Source organism: Arvicanthis niloticus, chromosome 13 (assembly GCF_011762505.2).
Source record: "Arvicanthis niloticus isolate mArvNil1 chromosome 13, mArvNil1.pat.X, whole genome shotgun sequence".
Classification (NCBI taxonomy): domain Eukaryota; kingdom Metazoa; phylum Chordata; class Mammalia; order Rodentia; family Muridae; genus Arvicanthis; species Arvicanthis niloticus.
The window spans coordinates 48,606,304-48,626,293 of record NC_047670.1 but is presented as its reverse complement, the minus strand read 5'-3'; the positions used below and the strand labels follow the sequence as shown (position 1 = coordinate 48,626,293).

Here is a 19,990-nt window from a genome sequence, read left to right as displayed (position 1 = left end):
CACCATGTGGTTGCTGGGATTAGAACTCAGGACCTCTGGAAGAGCAGTCAGTGCTCCTAACCACTGAGCCATCTCTTCAGCCTGCAATTGTGTTTTTAAATTTGTCAAATCACTGGGGTGAACAAGCTATTTCTGGAGAGTATAATTAGATTGGTTTATAGCAACTGATAGGGAAGGGAAATTTGACTTCTAAACACTTAATCAGACCATTTAATGTTTAAAATTTAAATATCTAAATGTCAAATAAAAATAACTTCAGGTTTCTGCTTTCTTGCAGTCAGGTTACATTCTTCTTTTGCACAGACATCTTAGAGGAAAAGTTCATTCTCCTGCAAAATACCTGTTAATTTTATGCTCAGGTTATTTATGCTCAGGGAATATCACTCTTTTCAACATCAGCTCTTTTTTTTTTTTTTTCTTTTAAGCCAATTTATTTTACGTTCAACAAAACAGAGTAGGGATTATTATTGCTAAAACAGGATTTGATGTTTGTTAAATTAGAAAGCGATATTCAGATATCCATGAATGTGGAGTTGAATATTGCTGAAGACATTGCAGAGATGACCAGAGGAAGCAGGATCATATGCATGAAGAATGTGAAGATGTTACAACCTCTCCCCTCTTCCCTCCTGCTCTCTAATGTGATATGTATGTGTGATGTGTATTTGTGTATGCTTGTGCCTGTGCTCCCTATTACATATCCTTGGATGGGGTACAGCGAAACCAGTAAGCAAAACTACTCAGTCATCTGTGCAAAATGCCTAAAGATGTTGGACAGGGAAGAGCAGGGCTGGTGGGGTGGGAAGTAGTAGGTTAAGAGTCTTTCCAAGGCAGTGCTGGGAGATCCCTGAGTGTCCAATTGCAATGTTTGAGTCATTTCTGCTCAGAAATGTTCTGTAGCTTCTCTACATGAAGGGTCAGCTCCAGAGGTTTTGCCTCCTTTGTAGTCTGGCTCCTACTGCTGCTTTCCTTCTGCTCTGATGACATTTGTTCCTCTCAGGTTTCAGCTTCCACTAAACTCTGAAGTGTATTTTGAGAGTTATTTTTGTCAACCTAAATTGGAATTTGAGTCTTTTCTCATGATTCTAGTTGTTGAGTAAACTAGCCCTCCATTCTTTTCTACTTCCTCTGTTCTGTTCCCTCCCTCCTTTGCTTTTATAAAACCTTCAAGACTTTTCACTTGCCCCATTTGAGCCTCCAGCTTTCTAGTAGCTTTCATAATACATAAAGTGTGATGCCTAAGGGCGTGACTCTGCTGCCCTTTTCCAGTCAGTGCATTTACTGCTTTTGTTTCCTGTGAGTGCTCAGCTGTGTCACCACCAGTGTCTATGTTTGTTCACCTTTCTTGCTCAGGAACTGTCACACTCATCACTGTTTCTGGCTCTGGTTGTGCATGAGATCACATTGGTCTAGAGTAATACTTTAATGAGCCAGGTGGTGGTGGCGCATGCCTTTAATCCCAGCACTTGGGAGGCAGAGGCAGGCGGATTTCTGAGTTCAAGGCCAGCCTGGTCTACAGAGTGAGTTCCAGGACAGCCAGGGCACAGAGAAACCCTGTCTCAAAAAAACAAAAAAACAAACAAACAAAAAAAAAACTTTAATGAAAATGGAGTAAGGTGATGTATTAATAATATGATTTTAAAATAAGCAGCAAAGAAAATAATATGATAGTGTTTTGGTAGCAACCAAACTATTAAAGTAATGAAAGTGAGCTCACTTATCTTCATTTTTACATTAAGATTTTCTAAAGATTGTATTTGCTGGGCAGTGGTGGCGTACACCTTTAATCCCAGCACTTGGGAGGCAGAGGCAGGTGGATTTCTGAATTCGAGGTTAGCCTGGTCTACATAGTGAGTTCCAGGGACAACCAGGACTACACAGAAAATCCCTGTCTCAACCCCCCCCCCAAAAAAAAAAAAAAAAAAAAAAAGATTGTATTTGATCTAAAAGTTGTTGCCATCTAAGTTTTGTTTGGCAGTATTTCATGATTTTGATAGTATTTGTAATATGTTGGTTTTGATTCTGAATTTTCCCCATCAATCAGAGAATTATTTAAATGTGTCTTCATTACTGACTATTAATTTGTTCTCATGCATCATGAGAACAGTAACTTATTTTAATCTTGGCTTGCCTGGAATTCACAATGCAGATCAGACTAGCCTAGAATTTACAGAGTACCCCAGTTGCTGTCTCCCAAGTGTTGGTCTTAAAGCCGTGTGCCACCACATTGGATGAGAAGGGTAAATATTTTTATGATTTTTTTTTCTCTTTTAAAAATTCTGTTCAGATGAGTCTTTGCCCTTCAGGGATTGGTTGATGTCTTCATTCTTTTTGGAATGAATGTATGTAGTTTTGTGGCTAGACATGATGGTCATGCCTTTAATCACAGAATTTGGGAGGCTAAGGCAGGAGGATTGCTCTGAGTTTATGACCAGCCTGGGCTACCTAATGACTTCTGGCTAACCAGGATTTCATAGCAAGACCCTACATCAGTATAAACAGACAAGAAAAAGCAATGGGAAGTGAATGTGTTGTGGGTCCCTAGGTAAGGTTCTTTTTATGCTATCCCAATATTATTTATATTTGTCTGCTTGGAAATAACATGTTAATGTATTTAACTGGATTTTATTTTTCTGAAACATCCTGCCGGATTCTGCAACTCAGATTGTAATGTCTTCATTGATACTTCATGTTGGGATATATGTTTTTCTTACATTCCTCTTGTCAGTAACATATGATCCAGAAGGAAATAGCACAGTGCCAGTTTAGTATTTTAAGTCTGCCCATACTGTGTCTGACTGATACACTATCTAGGTTGTTTTTTTATTTGAATTTGTCTACTGTTTTGTCATGATTATATTAAGGTTATTTGTCTTTTAAAGCTTGTATAGTCAAGATGTCTTTTTATTTTGTTTGTTTTGATTATTTGAGACAGGATCTTTCTGTGTAGCCCTTGCTGACATAGAGCTTGCTATGTCAGACAGGCTGGCCTTGAACTCACAGAAACTCACCTGCCTCAGCCTGAGTGCTGGGATTAAAGATGTGTGCCACTACTCCTGGCCAGTTAAGATGTTCTTTACTGCATTGTATTAATCAGGGTTCTCTGGAGTCACAGAACTTATGGAATGTTTCTCTATGTTGAGGGAATTTATTGTGATGACTTACAGTCTGTACTCCAGCTATCCCAACAATGGTCAACTGTGAATAGTAAGTCCAAGAATCTAGTAGTTTCTCAGTTCCACTTAGCTAGTTGTTTTCAGCTGGTCTTCTGTAGAAGTAGGTTCCAACAGATGTTCTGGCAAGTGAATGCAAGCAGGTGAAGAAGAAAGTATCTTCCTTCTTCCAATATCCTTCTGTAGGTCTCCAGCAGAAGGTAGTTGTAGACTATAAATTGAGAAAATGATTTATTTCTAATCATTGTATTTTGTGACTTATTCTTTAGATATGAATTGAGAATTCGTTATTTGCCAAAAGGATTTCTAAACCAGTTTACTGAAGATAAGCCAACATTGAATTTCTTCTATCAACAGGTATAAAACATTTTCTTTTATATATGCTGCTTTGTTTCTTTGAATCATTTTTATTTTGTGTCTTTATTTTAGAGTAATATTAAACCTTGTATTTGAGAGACTATGAATGTAGAGTAGTCCAGTATTAAGAGTGTTAACTCATAAGTTTTTTGTTGTTGTTGTTTTGTTTTTTAAATACTTTTATGCTTGGACAAGGTTTAAATGATACTTATACTGGCCAGGCATGCTTTTAGTCTCAGAACATAGGAGGCAGAGGCAGGCATATTTCTGTGAGTTCAAGGCCAGCCTGTTTGGCATTTGACCATTTTGCCCATGTCAGCAAAGGGCTACATAGAAAGACTGTCTTGAAAAATAAAACAAACTACCACCACCACCACCACCACAACAACAACAACAACAACAAAAGATGCTTCTTCTATATGTGGACAGTTGGCCATAACAGCTGTTCCGTGATCGTGCTTGATCATGACATCAGTAGGTTTGTCGTGTAGAAATCCCTGCCAGTGAACTTGGATAATTTTTGGTGCTAAGTTTCATAATAAAGCAAAATGTGAGTGTGAGACTTCTCTTAGGGGGAAAAAAGGAAGCCAAGGCAATTACTTGTGGAATGTCTTACTTACTTTTCTTTTATTGTCATTAGGACACCATGACCAAGTTATAGATGAAAGACTTTATTTGGGGCTCACAGTTTCAGAGGATGACTTCTTGACCATGACCATCATAGTGGGTAACATGGTAGCAAGCAGGTAGCATGACTCTAGAGCAGTAGCTGGTAACTGAGAGAGCTAATTGGAAATGGTGTGGGCTTTTGAAACCTTAAAGTTCACCCCCAGTGACACACCTACTCCAATAAGGCCATACTTCCTAATCCTCCCCAAACAATTTTACAAACTGGGGAACCAAGAATTCAAAAATAATGAGTCAATGGAGGCCATTCTCATTTAGACTATCAAATTCTGCTTTCTGGTTCTCATAGGCCTATAGCCATAGCATAATGCAAAATGTGTTTCATTTAACTTCATAAGTCTCCATAGTTATCACTGTCAACACATTTTAAAAGCTCAAAGTCCAAAGTCTTTTCTAAGACTCATGATAACTCTCTATAAAACCATAAAGCAAATTACATACTTCCAGCATAACAATGGCACAGAATATGCACTACCACTCCAAAAGGGAGGAAATACTGGATGATGAAATATTGGACCAATGCAAGATGGACACCTAGCAGGGCAAACTCCAAAATCTGTAATGCCATGTCTTATTTCTGAGAGTTTAGATGGTTTTACCAGGTGCCTGCTATTCATTTTGAATGTTGTGACTGGAGAGTGTCAGGCCACTGAAGATGATGCATTTCTGTCTGCTAACCACACAGCAGATAGGAACTGGTGCTTTAAGAAGATACATCATCTCTGTGTTTCTAAGAACTTTGCAGTCTGTTGTCATACTTGTCTGCAATTCACTTATTCACCTCCCCACCCTTTTATTTAAAACAAATTGTTAAATCATATGACATACCTTTAGAAAGTCCAGGTTACTATCTTGTTATGTTTTTGCCTGCTTTTATGACAGTGCAACAAGTACATAATGCTTTAAAAAAGAAATAAAGGTGACAGTGTTATAGTCACCCCCTTTCCTATGTGGCAGTGGTCGCCTAGAGTCTTGGGTGCATTGTGCAAATACACAAGAAAATGAAAGTGCAATCAAAGTGTGAGTTTTGGAGATTTATAATTCTGGGTTATATAAGCCCTGTCTCTTTAAAATTTGTTTTTGAGACTCTTTGTAAATTGTCTTTTGACTATTAAAGCTTGCCCTGAATAATTACATGGATCAGTAGTGATTTATATAAAACATTAGCCCTAGGACCTGACTGCTAGTATATTCTTAAATAGTGATTCTTCTATAATCATCTGTAACCTTCAGGGTTTCTCTGATGCTGTAAGATGGGGTTATGAAGATGCTGGTGTCCAGACTGACTGAAACATTTTAACTAATTAGCTCAGTATGAGAATGAATAGGGGTGTGTGTGTGTGTGTGTGTGTGTGTGTACACATACATGTATATACACACACATATATGTATATTTTTATATATTTTTATATATATGTATATATTTGAAGTATGGTATAGTTTACCAGTGGGGATATACTCTGAGAAATGCATTTTTGGGAATTTTTGTCATTGTGCAGATATCACAGGGTATTTGCATAAACTTAGATGGCTACATCATCAGGCAGGTCTTCAGGAACAAATATTGTTTTTGTGGTTATTTTATTGACTGGAATGTTGTGTGATATATGGCTATATAGGTATATATACTGAAATGCTTGATCCATCTGGTTTATTTTACAAATAAAAACAGTTCTTCTGCTATTAATTAATTAATAGAGTCATAGTTTTAAAATGATTAATAAAGGAAACGGACAGTGAAGGTGAGGAGCCCTGAGTCTTACAGCACAACCTCAAGATGTGACTGAACTTAGTGGCTACAGAGACCACTGGAGCAGAAGACAAGCAGTGCTGTGACACTAATGGGGTAGCAGTTGAAAAATAGTGTGCAGAGTTCATTCAGGTATCCAAAGAATACAGGTGTCTTCAGACCACAAGTTTTAGCCTGTGAATTAGTGCTCTGAAGAAATGCCTTGTATAATTTTGGAGTAAAACTTTCATATGTAAGAGCGCTTCCCCTGAAGATTGTTATCATTGTCTCTTTTTTGCAACTAAATAAACATTTGGCTTTAAAGAGTGACTTAGAACACTTGATTGATTTTCTTATCTCTGAAGAGTGTTTAGAAATTGCAGTTATTGACCTTCTGGACAGTTGGTTAATGCTCTGTTTATCATCAATCTGCAGTGGTACCTGTCCTGAAACCTGCCCTGGGTGATTGAAAGACAATAAGGCCTTCCTCTCTCTAAGAAAACAGGAAGTCTGTATGGGAATCACAAGTTTAAGTGAAACTTATACTGTTTTATACCAGCTGCTCAGCAGTGAGTGTAGATAAAGGGCATTTGTGCTCAATACAGTTGTTTTATATAAGCAATTAAGTAGATAAGCAGTGTCAGACATGGGACTTCAGGGTTTTGCAAGGAAAGATCTTAATGAAGGCTGTGTGACAAATGGGATCAAAATCTTTGAACTAGAAGCAGGTAGTGTAGGAGATAATAGTTGGAAATTTGGAAGTTTTTCTTGGGCAGTAGTCAACATATTTTTTTCTGCAAAGAGCCAGAAAGTAAATATTTTAGGCTTTGAAGACCAAGAAAAAAAATTGAAGACAATAAGAAGGTAGGTGTATAGCGAGACAAGAAACCAATTTTGGCAAGTATTTGTGTTGATATTGCTCATAATGTAACTGTATGTAGATCTTGGTAATAGAGATGTGTTGTGAGGGAGGGCAGACAGTGTTCTATTCTAGGTTCAGAGTGCATGCCCGTCTTCAAAATCAGCTGCAGATTTTTGTCTCTTAATTCTGTGAGGAAATTGTGAATCTTTCAGCTTTGCAGATGTATTCATGCTGACAGGTGTTCAGACAAAATGGTGTCATTCATGTGTGCATGTGTAAATTTATTATTATTTGCGTGTTATTTATTATTATTTGTGGTTTATATGTGTGACTGTGGGCATCGTGTGCCACAGTGTGCACATGGAAGTCAGAGTACAACTTTCAGGAGCCCCTTTTTCTCTCCATTCTGGGTTCCTGAGATCAAACTCAGGGAATCAGCCCCGTGTAGCAGACCCTTTTATTTGCTCAGCCATCTTACTGGCCTGCTTTTGTGTGTTTTGAGACAAAGACTCACTGTGGAATGGCAGGATTGTGCCACTAAATCTGGCCCCATCTGTTTTTAATTGAACATGTTTATTGCCAGAGGTGTCACCACTACTGCTTTATGTTAGACGTCAGGTGTGTTCCTTCGCAGATTTATAACAGAGTGGACAGTTAGGTGGGGACTGGGAGGTTGCACATTGGGTTTTGAAGAACATGACTTTTTGTGGGTCTTGCTCTGAGGCCCCCAAATGCTTTGGGAACTGGATTTATTACTCAGAGAAAAATTGTCCTACAGTTCAGTAGAAGTGCAGTTCTTGCTGCTCATTTCTGCTTTGGGCTGAGTGGGGAGATGATAAAGCAGAAGAACGTTGTTGTGGCTTCAAAGCCACACACAAGTTAAGCAGTCTTAGACTGCACAAGCCTGCATTAGTTAAAGGTGCAGTAATGATTTTTGCCACAGAAACCTGGCAACCTGAATTTAGTTGCTGGAGCCCAGGTAAGGTGGAAAGAGAGAACCAATGCCACAAAGTTTTTCTCTGATCTGCACACTTCTGTGGAACATGCATGTGCATAAAAGACTTACATTTTATGTTGTTTTTTTGTATTACTTATTTTATATAAAAAGTTCAGTATAATTATTGACAAAATGTGAACAAATATATAAAAAGCATTTAGCAAACATTTAGGGATTGATCATATTACAAATATTCCTGTCTCCTATTCCTTTATTTCAGGTGAAGAGTGACTACATGCTAGAGATAGCTGATCAAGTAGACCAAGAAATAGCTTTGAAGTTGGGTTGTTTGGAAATTAGGTAGGTGGTAATGCTACATAGTTTTTGTGTTTGTTTAATTTTTAGGTATTTTCTTCCTTATAAAATTATCAGTAAAATTGTGATTAAACTATTAGAGGGTCCACATTACTTACTTTTATTTAGATCTGTCTTCTCTAGTTGTTTCTCATTCAACAGCCTAAAGATTCCTTTTATACACATGTCAGTGTATGTGTTTCCTGATTTCAGGCGATCCTACTGGGAGATGAGGGGCAATGCCCTAGAGAAGAAGTCCAACTATGAAGTGTTAGAGTAAGTATTACACATGTGAGCTCTCCATGCAGACTCTGAGTATACTTCCTCCTAGCTCATCTCTACTTAGAAATTGCTTGAGGTAATAGTCTTCTCAGTTTTTATTTGGAGGAGGAAAAACTTTTAAGAAAAAAATATTGATGGCCTTAATTTTATTCACAAACATTTAAATGTAATGTTAAACGCCTTACAGCTAATAAGCTTACAGCATGTGGTATAACAACATAAATACATTTATACATATATAAATGTACTTGGTTTTTAAAATTATACATTAAATTTCACTGAGATGATACTTTGCTTCTGTTTTATTTTGAAATTCAGACCCATAAGTTGGTTAATTATTCATTTTCTCTACAGATAAATTAAGGATTCTTTTTTAACAAATGGAAAGATGAGAGTTATTTGCTACTCATGTATTAGAGAATGTAGAACATAAAACAGTTTCTAATAATGATACTAGCTTGCATATTTATCTGTTGTTTTATTGTTTTAAATGTGTGTTAGGGAAACTGGACCTCTATAAAAGTGTCTTGATAAAAGTTTGGCACTTGATCTTGTTGATAATTAAGTGAGCCAGATAGTTAATGTATATCGTATCTGAGTGAAGCTGCATTTTACTGTTATTTACCACTATATTCTCCATCTGTATTGTTATTGAAGTTTTTGTAGTATTTTGAGAGATGTGCTAACATATCATCAGAATTCACTCAGCTCATCTGTTGTAATGAAGACTATATATATACATGGTTTTAGATTTTATTTAGACTTTCTAGATCAATCCAAATACTTTATAGTATGATAGTTTCACATTCCCCCATGCTGAAAATAGGAGCTTGCACAGCAGATACAGTCACAGAAAAAGAAAAGTAAAAGTATTTTGGAAAACAGTTACTGTTAGTAGTCAATACTTTAGAGTCATTTTGACTGTTGGTAAGCCTCTGCTGGTCCAGTCTGCCTATTATGTTTCAAAGTGCCCAAAGCTAATACAGCTTCTTCTTTCTGAGTTTAAGACATCTTGTATTTGGTTCATGACAGTATATGCCTTGCAGATAATAGATATGTTTATGAAGGTATGTCACATGCATTGTTTCTAGTAATCAATAAGACGAGTACAGAAGAAGTAATTTTCAGGAGAATTTTTACTGTCTTTCCTTAGATAGTTTAGGTCTAGCAGTCACTGTAGTTTGTTTTTTGTTGTTGTTGTTTGTTTTGTTTTTAATTTAAAGTATATATATTCTTAAAAGACTCCTTACTGCTTAAAATTCAGATTGCTAGAATTAGAGAAATTATTAAAGGTTGCTGATCAGTAGGTTTTTGTTTGTTTTATTTTATTTTTGGTGGTGGTGGTTGTCTGAGGCAGGTTTTCATTTAGCCTGCTGGCTTTGAACATTAGATCCTCCTGCCTTCAATCCCAAGTACTGGAATTACACGTATTTACTCATCTGGGTGAAGTATTTGGAGGAAGTTTTAGATTCCAGTTCCTAAGTTAGAAATGAGGCAAGTTTTGCAGTACTGTCGATGTAAAGTTGGTTTCTAGAAGTTACAGAAAGGAGAGTAAATTAACAGAAGAGAAAGGATCGGGGTCTTACTTGGCACCTTCAAAATTCAGGTATGGTTTTCTTCTTTATGAGAAATCAGAAAAATGGACTGTGAGATTCCTTTACAAAAGTCAGAACTTGTGATTTTACTGCTGGACCAGAGGAGGAAGAGTCAGCACAAATATGTAAATCAGATCCTTCTTAGAAGACGTGGCTGAGCACCTGAATGACATAAACTGTAGTGGTCAGTTTATATTTATGTATAGTGATCGCACAGGTAAACATGGTGGCTACTGCAAGAAAGAGTCTTATATTCTGTGACTATAACTTTGCTTGTCTCCTTTTTTTATGTGCTTCATTTACAATACCCAAGCTTTTGCACTTCTGCCACAGTGACTCTGCACTTGTGTCATTTGTATGATGTCACTTCCCACTTCAGAGGATTGGTGATAGCTTAGTGCTTGCATGTGCTGAGCGCCTGGCTCCAGGCCTAGCTTTTCTCCGGCTGCTTGATGAGAAGCCCTTTGCAGTATACAGTAGTGGTCATGCTCATGCCTGCCTGTTAGCAGAGAATTGTGTTTCATGATCCCAGCACTGAGTGTGAATTGACTGTAGTCAATACTGTGAAGAAGAGAGATGATCAGCCAGCATGAAACCAAACTGTAGAGCTTTTCCAAAGAACATGGGCCAAAATGTTCATACATATGAACATACAAAATGTTCAGAACATAGGTATTATCAGTTGGGTTAATTTGGAACTCCTTTGAACAGGTTTTAGGTTGTTCTCAAAGATAATAAAATGTTCTTTAGTTAGAGAAAATTTAAGTTATGTTGTTAAGTGGGGCAGGGGGATTCATATCCCATAACATTTTCTTGGTCTTAATAAAGAACTTACTCCTTTGTAGGAGCTAGAGGGTTCAAGGACAACACAAGAAAATGACACACAGAATCAACTAACCATGGCTCATAGGGGCTTAACAGAGACTGAACCAACAACCAAGGAGCCTGTTTGGGTCTGAGCTAGTGTCACGGTCTGAGCAAAATGTTGAGGCCCGGGCTGCCCCGCGTTTGGGCGGCCACTGTATCCCGGCCCAAGTTGCCACTCTGGTCCACATGTCGGGGTTCAGCAAGAGAGAGAGTGAGGACAGACTCGAAGAATGGAGACCAGATAGAGCAGTGATTCAATCCCGTTTATTCTTCACTCTCTCTTCCTAGTCCAAGTCCCAAGTCTTGAGTTCCTAGTTCCTAGTGCCTCCAAGTTCAAAGTTACTTCTTCCAAGTTCTCTTCCCAGTACCTGCTTCTCTGTCTTCTCTCTGCTGTGTCTGATTCTTTTATATGTCTCACTTCTAAGCCATGCCTCTAAGTTACACCTTTAATCATGCCCTTAGGTCTTGTCTCTAAATCTGATCTCTAGGTCACACTCTTAAGTCACACACCTTTAATCTCACACACATTTAATCTCACACACCCAAGGTATCTAAACCAAGATTATCGGAGTGTTCTCAGCTGTTGTAGGCTATTGTAATCCAAATCTCATGTCAGGGTATATGGCTCAAGATGGCTGCAAAGCTGATAGCCGCTTTCTGCTAAAAGTCGGCCCCCAACAAGCTAGGTCCTCTGAATACATGTTATGGTTGTGTAGCTTTGTGTTCTTGTGGGATACCTAACAGTGGGAGCAGGGACTATTTCTGACTCTTTTGCCTGCTTTTTTGGGACCCTTTCCCTTCTACTTGGTTGCCTTGTCCAGCCTTAATATGATTACAACATGGTACTCCATGTTAGGTTGATATCCCTGGGAAGCCTGTTATTTTCTGAAGAGAAATGGAGAAATGAATCTAGGGGAGAAGGGAGGTGGCAGGGAGAGACTGGGAGAAGAGGAAAGAAGGGAAACTGCCATCGGGATTTAATATATGAGGAAAAAAAAAAACTTAATCCTTTCAAAATGGATGCTACATGCACCCATTGTAAATGAGATAAGGTTAGGTATGGATTCTTTTTATCCAGTCTTATCATCCTCTCTATATCCACCTTGAGTGTATATACCTGTATATACTCTTTTTTTTTTTTTTTTAAAGCCTGCTCTTCTCTTCTTCCTTATGTCTCTCCCCTTTTTCCTCTCTCTTCCCCTTCCTACATGACCACCCTCTTAACTGACCTGTGCTTAAATGTGTATAAAAATTAAAACCAAGTGGTGGAGGACCTCACAATCACTTGTAACTCTAGTGTACCTGGCACCTCTAATGGTTTCCATGAGCACCCACGTACATGTAGCATACACTCAGGCAGACACCTACACAGATACATACATAAATAAAAAAAATAAATCTTTAAAGAAAAAAAATTACATGTGAGACAAGGTTTCTTCTTGTAACCTTCCCTGTCTGTCCTGGAATGCACCCTGTAGACTAGGCTGGCATTGAATTCAAAGAGATCTTCCTGCCTCTGCCTCCCAAGTACTGGTATTAAAGGCTTACTACCATTGCCCAGCAAGTGTTTGTTTTAAAACCTTTTGAAATCAAAAGAGACTGTCAAATTCTCTGAAACGACACTTAACAGATGATTGCGAGTCTTTATGTGCATGCTGGGATTCAAACCTGAGTCCTTTGCAAGATTAGCCATTGCTTTTAATGGCTGAGCCGTATCCTTAGCCCTGGTTTGTATTTTTCATTTATTTCTTGCAAATTTTCTCTCCAAAATTTTTATCTGTATCTCCTATAAATATTATTCACACAGCTAGATGCCTTAACTCCAGTTTTCAGATCTTTTAACTTAATATATGGTGTGTGTGCACTCCAGCAAGTATTTATGTTATCTTCATTTTTTTATGTTTTAGAACTTTGGGACACAGCATGCTTCTTAACTCTGTAGGTTTGTGTTTTCATTGGAAAATGTATGCCATTATCTCTCTAATGTTCCTCCCAGTGTTATTTCCCCTGAAACCTCCCAGGATCTCATTGTATAGTTTTGGCTGTCCAGGAACTCAGCAGAGATCCACCCTCCTGTGCCTCCTGAACGCTGGGATTAAAGGATTGTGCCAACATGCTCATTTTGCTGTAATAGTAATCTTTCTGTTGGCCCAGAGCTTTGGTGTTTGTGGTACTACTTGCCATTTCCACTGCAAGTCTGGCTCTGTGGTACCATCTTTCCCCTTCATTCTCAGTAACTCTGTGTCATATTACATGTTGAATTTTATTTCCACCTTTTTTCTTTTGCATAACTGGCTTATGTTTTGTACTTCATACTAATCTTGTCATACCAGGGTTGTCTTAAGTCTGCTACTCTGGACTCCCACTTAGGCCCCCAGTTAATCTTAGATGGGGTGACTTGGGTTACAAGAGCTTCATTTCTAAAAAATTGCAGTGGTTACTTCTGAGGAGATCCAGGGAATGTTACCACTCTGCCTCCCTTAGTTCTCAGTTCAGTGTCCAAATGTCAGGCAGTTTTTGGTGGCAGATTTTTTTTTTTTTTTTTTGTCATCTTGGAATCTTTTTTTATTTTTTCATTTCTTGAAAAGTAGATTTATTCTGTTCGTATTTCTAGACTAGTAGTTAATTTTCTCAGTGCTTCACAGATATTTATAGACACCTTTCTTAGTTCTTATCTTCTACCATGTATACTGCAGAGACAGGTCTGTGCCCTAGGAATAGTGTTAGCTGAGGAGATGCTTGTGACTCCTGTCTGCCATGCCTGGTTTTCACAGTACCCAGTAAGTCTTCCTCCCATTCGAAGGCCAGTGGGTAGCTTGGAGCCATTTACAATTTGTATACGTTTTAGTACAGAAAAAAATGTTCACATTCAGAATATTACCTGTTTATTAACAGCTTCAAGAGTCTCTTTTTGTTTTTCCTTCGTAAATACGCCATATATTTTTAGTAGTCTAGTAGTCAGATACTACTAGAAGAAAACTTAAGTGTGGTAATTTACAGAGTACCCTTCAATTTTACCACATTTCACAAGAAAGATTTTATGTTCAAAATAATGAAATGAATATCTAACTGTAGGACCACACTATTTGGATACCTCTGGTTTGTTTGCTATTCTTTGTTTTCTTCCCATAAACAAACTAAAGATTTTATTACTTTCCCCTTTGTCATTCCAAGCATGACAGACCTGGGGTGCCTTTTCCTTTTTCTTTTTTTCAGGGGAGTGGTTGGTTTTTCAAAACAAGGTTTCTTTGTGTAACCCTGGCTGTCCCTTAACTAGCTCTGTAGATTAGGCTGGCCTTGAACCCAGAGATCTGCCTGCCTCTGCCTCTCCAGTGCTGGGATCAAAAGTGTGCACCACCACTGCCTGGCTTCTGTCAGTGAGAGTGCAGCCTCACCTACTCCTTCACATTCCTGATGGACAGACTTAATAGAAGTTAGATGAGACTATGTAAATCTGAAAATGAGAGCCAAGAGGCTACCACAAGAGGCCACAGGCTCATGAGTGTGACACAAGCCTTAGCTACATAATTAGTGTCTTTACAAACAAATAAGCCAAGAAACCTTTAGAAAGACTAACAACCAAAATGAAGGCATCTGTCAGGAGAAACCAGATGAGTACAAGTACCCCATAGCTTAAGTGAAAATAATCTGAACATAGAGTGCATGTCACAGGAACCCCTTTTTTGCAGCTGGGGGTAAAACACTTGAGGATTGCTTTCAGGAAAAGACTCGGGTAAAAAGACATTTATATGGGCTCTGTCTTAATGCTGTGTCAGTACTGTGGGCCAGCTCTCCACATCCCGCTATGCCTGTTCTCCTATTTGAGGAACTTTGGAGCTTATGTGGTTGTCCTCATGATAATTGTCTTCATTCCTAGTATTATTGTTACTCATCTCTGTCCTTAATTGAGGAACCTTCAGGTGCACAGGGCAGGAAGGGTACTGAATGTTTTGTGGTCACCAATCACTTTGACACAGCCTTGGTACTCTTTGCAGAGGGCAGTGGAAACATTCTGGGTCTGCTCTGCCCTATTCAGTCAATAGGCATTTTCTACACGTGAGACTCTTGAGCACTGGAGATAGAGCTGCTAAAACCAGGAACAGAACTTTTAATTTAGCTAATTTACATATAACCATTTAACCATTGCTACAATGTTGAGCAGTCCCACTCTAACCTGATATTATTGACCTATTATTATCTGTGTATGTCCTCCATAGTAACACTAAAGCAAGGAAGGAGCCTAATAGCTTGGTGCCTGGCCCGGGGGGGGGGGGGGCACAGTGGGGAGATTGCAGTTTGTCAGTGTTCTCAAATTGTCCTTTGAGTTTTGTTTTTGTTTGTTTTGCTGCTGTGGCTTTGTTTTTAATCAGATGGATTTAAATGCATTCGGGCTTACCTTTTGGTATCTACTAATAGAGTAGAATTACATAAAAGCCATGGTTTTGTTTGTTTATGTATGTTCATTTACATATGGGACAATTATATGGAGTTTGAGCATGAGACATGAAGTGAAGTTGCGTTGGAGCAGTTCTGTGGCAGGTAAAACCAGAAAACAGCATGCCAGAGCCAAGAAAGTGACTTTTGGATGTGGTAAATTGATTTAACAAGGAGTCAATTGATTTAGGTGCTGCTGCTCAGGTTGTAGGTTAATGAATTTATTTGGATTGAAGGTCAACCATACAAACCACATGATTTCTGTGGTTTTGACTATAAAGTGATTGTGAAACAACTCCTCTTTATTGATACTTCATAGTTAGTTTTCTCCCTTGTACCTCTGAAAAAAGATACCTGTACATTACCTGAACTTTACTTTTGTCCTTGGTCCGTTTCTGTCTTTCCATGATTTTCTGATTTCATGTCTTCACAAGTATATTTCATCTTCCTGGAAAAGTCCACTAGTGCCATCTAGTGGACAAACTGCTAGTTCAGCCCACAAAGTAGGTGGTAAATTTCTTTCTTTTTCTTTTTTTTTTTTTTTTAAAAGATTTATTTTATTTATATGCGTACACTGGAGCTGTCTTTAGACACACCAGAAGAGTGCATCCGATCTCATTTCAGAAGGTTGTGAGCCACCATGTGGTTGCTGGGATTTGAACTCAGGACCTCCAGAAGAGCAACCAGCTCTAGATATGAGGCAGACTCAAGTCTGAAGCAATAGCCAACTTTATGTAGAGCATCTAACAATTTATACTGTGAGGGTTAAGAGTCACATGAGTAAGTAATTGTCCAGTCACAAGGGTAAGCTGCATGTGATAGACAAACCACATATGGAAAAAACAGGTTTTTCCATAGAGGCATATAAACAAATATCGATTGCCAGTTGTAATAAAGAATCTAGAATGAACTCACTCCTATCTGCTGTACTTGGGAGGGCCACAGAAGCATTTTCCAAAAAACAAGTTTGTGGCTTTGAAGAAATTGAGATTATAAGAGTCTTTGCCTTTCTTATTTATTTATTTATTTATTTATTTATTTATTTATTTATTTTTACAAGCACTCAGAGTTCCCCTCACAGAGCTCCATTCTTGGACTGTATTACAGCAGTTTATTTTTTTAGTTAGGCCAGTTGCTTTCTTTAAAATAGAGTTGCCTGGGAGGAACTGACATGTATGACAACGTCTGTGCCACACCTGATAAAGAACAGTTTCATTACACACTGCCATTTGCAGTAAGACAAATGGGACTTTTTCAAAAAGGACTTCAACAGTAGAGGGGAAGCAACCAAAGATATCTATTGAAATGAATTATAATCATGTTTTTGTGCATAGCTACAAAATAATTTATCTTTTCCGTGAATATGCTGTTTGGTTGGAGCTTGATTATAATTGGTTCTTTCATGAACAAAAAGAAGAATGAATAAACTACTTTTGCATTCTTTCAAGTATGTTATTACTAATTGATGCTGTTATTTGTTAATATGCTTCTTTTTATATTTCAGAAAAGATGTTGGTTTAAAGCGATTTTTTCCTAAGAGTTTACTGGATTCTGTCAAGGTAATTAGAGTCTGCTTATCATAGTCCAATATGAAGCTCTGCATGTATCCCTTTCCTATTGAAAACTTGCCTTTGAGAAAGTGAAATGGTACATTTCCCCCTTACATGGTAAAGCTACAATAGCAAAAGCTGAATGTGTAAGAGTCTGTTAACTTGAGGCAGGTAAATTTTTGCAGGTTCAGTCTTTCTTCATAGAACCATGGCTTTACTTGATGAATGTAATAAGCACCTAAGTGCAAAACTAGAAATGGTTCATGCTGCAGCCCTGAAGCCAATGTTTGTAAAGTCTTTAATATTTTGATACACAAAAGAGAAGGAAACTGCTTCAAAATATCATAGAGAATCATGAGCATTGTGTATGCACACCTGTGTGTGTGCATTGCTGCATCCCTATATGCATGTATGTTTCTGTTCTGTGTATGTGTTTACCATTGCTGGGTCTCCTGTGTATCACTGTGTTTCATGTCTGTCTGTGCATGCATACACCATTGGGTCCTCTCTCCCTCCTTCCCTCTTTCTGTCCCCCTCACTCTATGTGTATGAATAAATGCCGTGTTCTCTGTGTGTCTGTCACTGTTAACTTTTGTGCATGTTTGCATTGCTATACTCTACATGTGCACAGTCAATCTCTATTACTACTGTGTGGTTTCTTGGTGGCAACTTTGGAAGTAGCTTCCATGTAATCCTACTCCAGCAGGGCTATTATTGGAGACAGAGAGAAGAGCTCTGAGTGCTGTTTCCTATCCAATCCAGAGCATACCTCCAAACACCAAATTACAGAGGGAGAACATAGGATTTGGTCCAAGAAGGGTTCCATTTGCAGCCTCACAGTGTGGGGCATGACCATCTCTTACTTCTGTAACGAAGTGTCTTCTGTAGGGATGGTGTTAAATATAACAGATAAATACGCGTATTTCAGTATAATACCTGTCAGGTAGAAGTTCATAAACAATAGCAGTTATTGCTTTTATTATTACAAAGATGTTTTTTATCTATTATCTGAGGCCTACACAGGCTGAAGCATGCATGCTAAATAATGTTGTAGTCTGGTTCAGAAAATTGGCCACACAGCCAAACTGTCTTGTAAGAGTCCTGGATTCAGTGTAAATCCACTGTGACTTTGGACAGGTGACTGAATCTCAGTTTTCACATCTGTAACATAGACAAACCAGCTTATGGCACGTAATGTCTGTGAGAAGCCAGTGAGTCAGTATTTGCATTCTTAGAAGATGAACTCTGTAGATGTGTCTAGCATGAGAAGGTGTCTAATACGATACACGGTGAAAGACTAAGAACTACATCTCTTAGTGCATGATTGGGATTCACTGGCACAGGATTCTTTTCTTGCCAGTAAAGCTGGACTGTGTTCTCTGAATGTGGTCAGTGCTGTCCAATGGGCTGGCAGGTCACTGTGTTGGTGCCATTTCTTGCATCCAGTCTGTGACAAAACCCTATGCCTATGCCTGGATGCTGCCTACTTTCTGACTCATTACTATGGTACTTTGGGGTCTGTTTTCTTTCCCTCTTTTGGGGCTTAACAGCATGGTTCCTTTTATACACAGTTCTGAATGATATCACAGGGAAAATAAATACAGAGAGGTCTGCAAGTGCATCAGGTCTTACAGCGAGCAAAAAGAAAGTGTAACCTTTTTAGTATTTGGGGCTCTAGTTGAGGATGGTGCATACTTTTTAATTTTCCATTAAGTTTTGGTTCTATTAGTAAAGCACTAGAAACAAGTTGTTAGGAATCTAACTCTTTCCAGTGCCTGTCCTTTACAGAGCCCACTCCTGTAAGTGTGGCAGAGGCTGGGATGACAAATGTAGAAGATGCTGTCCTCTACAAGGTGACATAGATTTGGAAGATAGAGGTCAAAGCTCCTTTTTGTTTTGTTTTGTTTTGAGAAGGGTTTCTCTGTATAGCTCTGGCTGTCCTGGAACTCACTCTGTAGACCAGGCTGGCCTCGAACTCAGAAATCCACCTGCCTCTGCCTCCCAAGTGCCGGGATTAAAGGCGTGCGCCACCACTGCCTGGTGAGGACAAAGCTTTTAATTAAGGTTTGCAACTTTATGTGAGGGAGCTGGAAAATGGCAGTTGTGTTCCTTGGGAGTCTTGGGAGTCTTGTGAAATAGGGAGAACCTCTATTTATCTGAATTGTTCGGTGTGAAGACTACAAAGGCAAGGAGCACAGTTTCCCTACCTCCCCTACCTCAGCCTGAGACAGCTCAGGAATAGGAGGACTGTAAAAGCATGGAAACAGGGTAAGCTACAGTGTTACAACTTAACATTGCTACTTGTTGGAAGATGCTCTAGTCAACATTCATTTAATGGTTGTGTTTTATGTATCAGTGATTCTCAACTGATGACGCCTTTGGTGACTTTTGAAAACCACTGTCTCCTCAGATTTTCATGTGTAAAAAAATCACAAGTACGACTGCTGTCTTTGGGAGTCTAAGACACTGTTTTATGTTTATAAACAATCATTTTACTGAAAACAGGGACTTGAGTGCAGGCCATGGGTGAGTGCTGGTGTGAGGCAGATACTGATGGAAGCTCAGTAGAACCTGGTCATGTCCTGGTTCTCCTGTTCTGGGCTTCTTCTTCTCTATTCCCTTGCATGGATGGAAAACATCTCTCCTGTCTAGACCCTACTCAGTATCTAAGGGACTTATTTTTCTTTCTGAATTTGTAATTTTGTGGCTGCTGACTTGATTGTTTTTTGTCTTGATATTTTCCCACAATGAGTTTGTGTAGCACCAGGTATATAGCATAGTTAATAGATCTTATTTGAATGGAAAATGAACGGCTACCTGAAAAATAAGTAGAGCTGGAGAAGAGTCCAGAGAGAGGGACACCTGTTCTGCTGCCTCCACAATCTTGAGGCTTTCCCAGCTCCGTCTGGCCTCTTTTGTCTGAGCTCCTCCAGGCTGCTTTTCTATGGAATCTAGAGCTGGATCTGGCAGTGTGGTGAGGGCTCAGCCCTGTTTAGTAAAGTAGAGTCTGCATGTGATCTCTGGCCAGTGCTCTCTGTGGGCTTAAATCCTGGGGCAAGAGGCTTGCAGCTTTTACAGTAGAGGATAACAAGAACCAGATAACAAGACAGACTGAAAGCCAAGAAACAGGCAGAAAGAGTAGTCAAGGGAGATGTGAGGGGTA

The 19,990-nt window shown here is 38.8% G+C and overlaps 1 protein-coding gene across 24 annotated transcripts in view; it reads left to right on the top strand.

Annotated features, from left to right (window-relative positions):
- Ptk2 (protein tyrosine kinase 2) overlaps positions 1 to 19,990 on the top strand; it is a 205,413-nt gene that overhangs the window by 83,909 nt on the left and 101,514 nt on the right. For all 24 annotated transcript variants that reach the window (XM_076911473.1, XM_076911471.1, XM_076911472.1 and 21 more), the window contains 4 exons: positions 3,443 to 3,530; positions 8,026 to 8,105; positions 8,313 to 8,375; positions 16,782 to 16,836. In XM_076911473.1, coding sequence (XP_076767588.1) covers positions 3,443 to 3,530; positions 8,026 to 8,105; positions 8,313 to 8,375; positions 16,782 to 16,836 — 286 coding nt within the window. The remainder of the gene's footprint in view (positions 1 to 3,442; positions 3,531 to 8,025; positions 8,106 to 8,312; positions 8,376 to 16,781; positions 16,837 to 19,990) is intronic.